The 8,054-nt window shown below is 44.7% G+C and overlaps 1 protein-coding gene across 1 annotated transcript; it reads left to right on the plus strand.

Annotated features, from left to right (window-relative positions):
* The first annotated feature begins 8 nt into the window (after positions 1-8).
* ATP5MF (ATP synthase membrane subunit f) lies at positions 9-7,687 on the plus strand. Its single transcript, XM_081133338.1, has 4 exons — positions 9-89; positions 5,477-5,584; positions 6,676-6,792; positions 7,545-7,687. The coding sequence occupies exons 1-4, from the start codon at positions 77-79 to the stop codon at positions 7,571-7,573; spliced, it is 267 nt and encodes an 88-aa protein (XP_080989464.1). The 5' UTR covers positions 9-76; the 3' UTR covers positions 7,574-7,687.
* Positions 7,688-8,054: the final 367 nt, after the last annotated feature.

An 8,054-nucleotide genomic window follows, 5' to 3' on the forward strand; every position in this document is an offset into this window, starting at 1 on the left:
TCCGTGACCCCGGGGCGCGAGCGCCTTACCCAGCAGTCCTCGCGCGGCTCGCAGAGCGGACGCCCCGGACTCCAAGATGGCGTCAGTGGGTAGGTACCGAGACCCGGTTCGGGGCCGTCAGATTGGAAGCTGGAGCCAGGGTCCGGGGCTCAAACACACTCTGGGAGGGGAGGGAGCTGCAGAGCCTGCTGTTTTTCGCTGAGGCCCTTCGCCGCGACCTCACCCGAGGCGCTCTGGACCTTTTGCCAAGGGTCCTGCGCCGTCCGACCTTTCTCAGCTCACCGGACCGCGCCGCCGGGCTGTCGCGGGAGGGTGAGGGTGAGGGCGAGGGCAGCCGGGCGACGCGCCTCGGGGCTGGGGAATGCGCCACCTCGGGACTCCTGTCCTCTCTTCGCTAAGGAATAGCTGCTCTCGACCCCGCCGCTACCCAGGGGCTTTGCACTTGAACCCTACATGGAGACTGTATCCTTCTTTGGAAAGTTGAAGCTCAAATTAAGCTCCCGGAGAAGCTTAATGCCTAGGACAGTGCCTGACACAACGAAAGGGTAGACGCATATATGTTTACTATGCGCTGAATTGGCTTTCCAAGGTGAAGTGACCTATTCAAGGTCACAACTGGGGAGAGGACTGAGCTGGGATTCAAACCTAGGAATTTGGGGCCTCGTGGTAAACTGAGCGTAAATCACAAGGATGATTTTAGGACTAGCAATCATTTCGGTGACATGTATGTATGAATTTCTACACTCACTGGACTGTGCACACTTTTTTTTTTTTTAAATAGTAGGGAAACCATGTATAATCCATAGATCTTCTCACAGTAGCTTTCAAGAAGTCAGTGCCAGGAATGTTGATCCTGTGTGAGGTGGCCTGCCTGAGATCACACAGCATGATAGTGGCAGAGTTTTGATTAATCTGTGTGTCTTGTCCCAGTTTCTGTATTTTCAATCTCAGGCTGGAGAAATGAAGAGGGGGATCAGAAATGATGAGAATGATCCTGTTTTTCCCATTTGTAAAAATGGGCATGAGAATATTTATCCATAGGTGGTTTTGTTGTTTAAGACAACATGTGAAAAGGAAGCATTGAGACTTGGCATCTTAAGCAGAGGGTTATTGTGAAGAGCACTATGGACTAAGGATTTAACAATTTAGTACATGTAAGGTACTTGGAACACTGCCTGGCTCACAGGCGAGTGCTGCTTATCCCAGCTTAAACTCTGACCTTTGGACATGGTCCTTTCACATCTGGCCCATTCAGCATCACTCTAGGAGAAGGAATTGGAGTCCAAGTCTCTTAAATACTGATGATCTTGTAGATGATGTCTGTTGCCAGAGGATAAAGCTTCTAGTTCATTAGCAAATAAAATGATGAAAAAAGTATGAATTAATAGCAATAGAGGAGATCAGCGGTTGGCAAACTATGGCCAATAGGCTGGATTTCATGAGGCCTGTTTTCGTCTGTGAGCTAAGGATGGTTTTTATGTTTTTTAAAAATCTGTTTAGGAAAAAGAAGACTGTTACAGAGGCCTTATGTGGCCTGCAAAACCTACAAACCCCTGGGTTGGATTTAGTACCTAGAAAACACTTGGCATTTCCATGCCTCTTCATATAAGTGAACAGTATGCTGCTTTTTTTTTAATCCTCACCCAAGGATATTTTTTCCATCGCTTTTCAGAGAGAGTGGGAGGGAGGAAGAGAGAGAGAGAAACAGAAACATCAATATGACAGAGACACATCAATTGGTTGCTTCCCGCACATGGCCTTGTCTGGGCAGGGGATCGAGCTTGCACCTGAGGTACGTGTGCCATTGGCTGGAATCGAACCCAAAACCCTTCCATCCGCAGGCTGAGCAAAACTGGCTAAGACAACAGTATTCCTTTTTTTTTTTTTTTTTTAAATATATCTTTATTGATTTCAGAGAGAGGAAAGGAGAGGGAGAGAGAGAGATAGAAACATCAATGATGAGAGAGTCATTGATTGGCCACCTCCTATACACCCCTGACTGGGGATCGAGCCCGAAACCCAGGCATGTGCCCTGACTGGGAATTGAACCCTGATCGCCTGCGTCCTAGGTTGACGCTCAACCATTGAGCCACGCCTGGCCGGGCAACAGTATGCTTCTTGAAATCATAAAATCAAGCCATACTTGTGGTCCTTCCACAATCTTCACTGAAAGTGTGTCATGACCAGGAACTGTGTGTGTGGATGCTCCCACCTTCAGGTGGCTCATAGAAAGACAAATAATAGTAATTCCCATTTACACAGTACCTAAAGCCAAGTACCAGGGTGGGTACTTACAAAGGAGGAAATTGAGGCACAGAGAGGGCAGTAACTTGCCCAAGGACATACAGCTACAAAGTGGCACAAAACTCAGAATACTGGACTCTAGAGTCTGCTCTGTGATCACCACACACTACTGGTGTGAACCAGTGGCTGCAGAGGGATGTGTAGCACTCACTGCACAGCTGTTGAGGGAGGGTTCCAATATGGCTGCCAAGGACTGAGGCCTTTGTCTTCCACTAAAAGAGAAATTCTTAGAATAAGTGTAGATGTATCTCTAATGAATCTGATTGTCCCTTGGAATTTTGTGATGGTGGTGTACTTGTTTTCCTTAAAACTAATGTGATTTTTTTCCCCCTGTGCTTATACATTTCTTAATTTTGGTTAGGGAAATTCTTTTGTCTTCATAGTACAGAGATATAAATATGTAGAAAATAAGTTTTAAATTGTTGGCTTTTTTTCTCTAGTATGCCAAGGCTCCATGCCAGCTCCTGAATGTAGTCATGATAATGCAGAATGTGTTTTTAGTGAGTGTGAAAAAAATAGCTTCAGTGGGCCCAGAAGTGGCCTGGTTTTTTTTTGAGCCGCTAGCCTTATAGCAGTCAAAAATACTTTGATTTAAAATACTGTGGGGTTTTTTTGCATATTTCTCCCAACATAGTTCTGTTCTTAAAAGCATTTTTAGACATTTATTATGGAAGATTTAGAATAGAAAGGAACAGAATAATGTAACTTTGTACTCATACCCAGTGTCAGCAGTTAGCAACATTGTGCTATTCTAGTTCCATCTATACCTTCATCACCACTCCCCATCAAAATTCCATATTTAAAGCCAGAGTTGGTTTTATTTTATTTTTTTAAAATTTATCTTTATTGACTTCAGAGAGGAAGGGAAAGGGAGAGAGAGAGAAACATCAATGATGAGAGAGTCATTGATCAGCTGCCTCCCACACACCCCCTGACTGGGGATCGAGCCCGCAACCCAGGCATGTGCCCTGACCGGGAATCGAACCCCAATTGCCTGGATCCTAGGTCAACGCTCAACCGCTGAGCCACGCCCGGCCGGGCTAAAGCCAGAGTTGGTTTTAGAATGACATGTTTGCACTCCTTACTGCATGCAAGAAGGCTTTGAGAGTGTAGCAAAGGTATTACTATGTTATTATGCAAGAAGAAATGTGATATAGTAATCCTTGGACTAAAAGCCTACCCATTCAAGTAAAGACAAACCTGGGATGTAAGATATGTACTTATTAAACTTTTCTAAAAATAAGCACAGGCAAGATACAGAGAAAGATAAAGGTTATTTTTGGAGGATGTTTGGTGTTGAGTTTAATGTCATTCACACTAAACTCTCCAGCAGAGATTTGGAACATATATTCATTTGAGACTGACATTTCATAAAGATTACTAAACTAATCATGCCCAGCTGGTGTGACTCAGTGGTTGAGCATCGGCCTAGGATCCAGGAGATTGAGATTGAGGTTTGATTTCTGGTCAGGGCACATGCCTGGGCTGTGGGTTTGATCCCCAGTAGGGGGCGTGTAGGAGGCAACTGACCAATGACTCTCTAATCATTGATGTTTCTGTCTTTCTCCCTCTCCCTTCCTCTCTCTGAAATCAATAAAGACATATTTAAAAAAAAAGTTCCATGTAGACCTTAATGAGATTTCAGTAGTAATAGTAATAATAACAGTTTGCCATTCTGAGCACTGTTCCAAATACTTTTATGTAGATTCTCATTCAATCCTTGTAATAAACCATTTTACAGATAAGGAAATGAGCTCACAGACTATATTGAAGGGAAGTGCTGGCACTTAAGGAAGGCAGGGAAGGAGGCCTGTTAGGAGATGATATTTAAGTTGAGATAGCCTTGTGATGAACCAGGGACACTGCAAATGCAAAGGCACTCAGTGAAAATAATTCTGTTGCATATGAGAAACAAAGGGTATGGTGTATGGTGAGCCCAGGAAGATGAATGGATATAAGATGGTTGTCTTCCCTCATAGAATATTGGCTCCTGAGAGCAAGGCTCTCCTCTGCAGTTAGTATTGTACCCACAGTGCTTGGTGTGCTACCTGACATATGGTAGGTGCTCCATGTTTGTTGGATGAATCTAGGTGGAAGGTTGGGGCAGTTTGTTTGGGACAGATAGCCTCAACCATGACCCTTAAACCATGCATGCAAGTCATAGGCTTATGCCTCCACCTGTCACTTGTGGCCTGTTGTGACGAGCACTCAGTCTTGTCCATCAAGGCCAAGGGTCAGGTTCTCCAGACGACCTGTAGCAGATTAGAAGCTGCTGTTAAGCCTCAAATTTCTCTTTATGGCCTGACAACCTTTGCCCTTGTTAAAGGTTGAGAGGTCAGGAAACCTGTGGGATTTCCCTCAGTGGGCTCTTGAGGCTGGTCTTTAGGGAGTATTAGTCTTTCCTTGGATCCTCAAAATGGAAAAGAAACCTTGGAGTGATTTAGTCTGGCTCTTCCAGTGGCTGTTCATCTTTAAGAAGGGACTTTAGTAATTGACTTCTTGCCCTGAATAGGACACCTACTAAGCAGCTTTTTAAAGTTGACCTCTGGGGGAGGATGGGGGAAGGGAGACCATTCCCTCATGAGCATCCGGACACTCACAGCTCCACTCCTCTCCCAGGTTCCCCTTCCTATTTTGCTCTTAAGTCCAGAGATGTATACAGTATGGCCTCAACTAGGAGCCCTTCTTGTCCAGTCCGCAGACTCTCACTGAAATATGCTGTGTGACTTTGGCCAACTTCTCTGAGTCACCCACCACCGCTGCCACCAAAACCTTGTAAAGGCATCAACTACTTGCTTTAAAGATTAAATGAGCTAATATATGTAAAGTAAATATTAATTTTGCAGTAATGTTTCTATTCTGTCCCCCACTTTCTTTCTTCCTCATGGCCCTTAATTCTCTTTTTACGTAGTTATTCCCAGCAAGGTGTTATTCAAAATCCTGTTTATTAATAAATCTGTCACTACACCAGTTGTGCCATTATATGCTCTGCCTTAAAGTAGTGAATTTGGTGTGACATGTTTATTCATAATATTACTTATGTCCAGCCTCTATATAGTAACATTATTGAATGCCCCTTTATTGAATGGTTGAAATGAGTGACATAAAAGGATGCTATTTGTATTACTGGGAGATTTTTCAGTATGTGTATTTTTTTGTTTTTCCTAATCAGTACCATTGAAGGAGAAGAGACTCATGGATGTCAAAATAGGGGAGCTGCCAAGCTGGATAATGATGCGGGATTTTACCCCTAAAGGCATTGGTGGAGCGTTTCAAAGAGGTCAGAGACTTTTTGACATGTGTAAATAAAAGCAAATCTCTGGTTCTTCAGGTTTCTTTTTCCTCTAAATTAATTTGTGTAATAAAGGCTCTGAGATATTTCAGCCAAGAAAATGATTTTTGTTGCTTGGAATCAGTACCATTACCTTCATCTTAGAGAAATGTCTATGAGCATTTTCACATCATTAGACTTCTTTAAGAGGTAATGAAACATAGTGGACATCAGTCTAAAGTATAATGCTCATCTCCCTGCCAGGCAAAACTTCCATGATGAATATTTGAAATACTTTGTCCTTCATGTCTGTACATTTTAAAGTGCACAGCTAGTCAGATCAGTCCTCTGGAACCCATATCATGTTCCAAGAATAAAGAGCCACATCATCTATCCCATGGGGCCTGCATGTTCTCCAGCCCCTCAGGGGCTCCCCTCCTGTGTTTTTGTTTTAAATTCTGGCCTCCCTGTGGCCGTCTTTTATGTGCCATCTTTCCTTCTGCCCTGAGGCCTTTCCTCAGTTTTGCCCTCAGATTAGAATACTCTATCATTTCCCCACAGTATAATAGTCCCTGACTCCTCAGTGGAGTTGAGCGTGGCACTTATAGTGCTCCTTCATGGCATCCCTGACTGTTGTAAACTGTGACCTTCTATGATCATTTCAGTCTTTTTCTATCTACTAGGCCATGAGCCCCAAGGGGGCAGATTGTTTCCTCACTGGTGGGAGCACCTAATAGACAAAGCCTTCCTCCCCAAGGGGCCCTTATTAGGGGTTGGATTCTCATTCAGAATTAGGGTAAGGGTTTCCCAGGGCTGGAGTGAGGGTGAGGTAGGATCAAAGGCTGACAGGCTGAACCAAGTCTACAAGATCAAGGCCAAAGGGTAGGGGCAGAATTAAGGTGGGCCTAGCTGTAGCTTCTCCTGGGCTTGTGGGGACCCAACACTCTGGGGCATTTGTGCTTTTCCCTTTATCAACCCGTGAATGTAGGGTTAGTGGCTTAAAGAGCCAGAGTAGGTCTGGATCCCTGAATTTAAGCCAGACTTGACTTTGCACTGCATTCACAGCAAAGCAGGGCAGTGACCTCCTCTCTTGTTTGCAGGTTACTACAGGTATTACGACAAGTATGTCAATGTGAAGAAAGGGAGCGTTGCTGGGGTTTCTATGGTGCTGGCAGCTTATGTGCTTTTCAACTACTGTCGTTCTTATAAGGAACTAAGTAAGTGTCTTGGGTTACTTTGTCTTCAGTGGGGTTTCCCATGAGAGGGTGGCATTGGCTCACTGTCAGATTTAGAAGTCTATCATTCCACTGACAGCTTAAGAATTGGAGGGACTTGTGATAATAGTTTTTAGGATATTTAGTGAGAAAATTGTGGCAAAGAGAAAATACACAGGAAAAATAAGATGAAGCTGGGGTAAAGGTAATACTTAGGAAGCATCCTGTAAGACACTGCATGCTCTGCCAAAGGCTGATGGAATATTTGGCTTCATTTTCCTAGCAGGCCATGCAAAGAGGGAAGTTGAGTGGTACAATCTAGTGACCATGCAGTGCTCTGGAGAAGCATAGCTATTCCTCGTTCTGAGACCCAAGAGGAGCTTGCTTGTCCAGTGGGAAATGCCAGAAACGGTATCATTGGTGGCCACTAACTTGTTTCATGGCTATTTCTGACAGTGTCCATCCCCCTACCTGTCTGTGGCATCTGGCTCCAAAGAACTGGACATGTTCTGGGGGCTGTTTATCTGAGTGGGCATTCCTCCTGGGAAGAGGCTGGCCATGGGGCAGATGAGCACCTGAGGTGCCTTCATGTCCCCAGGTCAGCAATTTCTGCTGAGATGCTGGCAGGCAGGTTCAGGGTCATTTCCTGGGAGAAATTCTCAGGATGGCTTTATATGATTTTAGCCTGATACTTTCCCTCTCATCTTGTGCTTTCACTGTAACTTAAACTTACAATTTTGCCTTTCTAACTCCAGAACATGAGCGACGACGCAAGTACCACTGAAGAGGGCCCAGTGTGGACTCCACATTCCTGACCATGATCTTTGCCCAGCACCTCTGAATCCTTTCATATTGTAATTAACACCTAATAAAAGATGGCTGGTACTGGGCTGCTTCATTGGTTTGGCCATTTTCCCCCACTCCAGGAGGTCCCCTTGTGCAAGGTGGAATGAGATTGCCTTACTACTCCCAAAGGGAGCCTGTCAGACAGCCCAGGGCTTTGACTCATGAAGCCTTCTTGGGCACCTACATCACTTTGGGATTTTTGTCCCAGCTCCTGGGTGGTGGGGGTGGGAGTGGGGTGGTACTGACATTGAAAGGAAACACCTTTCAAGTGTTTTCCTGCTCTTTGCCTTGAGTGCCCTAAGCACTTTTGGCCTTTTGTCACCTGACACTTTTACAGTATCAAGCAGAAACCTTGTGTTCCTAAGAATGCCCTCCCTACAATTGTTCTGCATTACTCCAGGGTATATGCCTGAGAGAAG

This window comes from Miniopterus schreibersii (assembly GCF_964146895.1).
Source record: "Miniopterus schreibersii genome assembly, chromosome: 3".
NCBI classification, from domain to species: domain Eukaryota; kingdom Metazoa; phylum Chordata; class Mammalia; order Chiroptera; family Miniopteridae; genus Miniopterus; species Miniopterus schreibersii.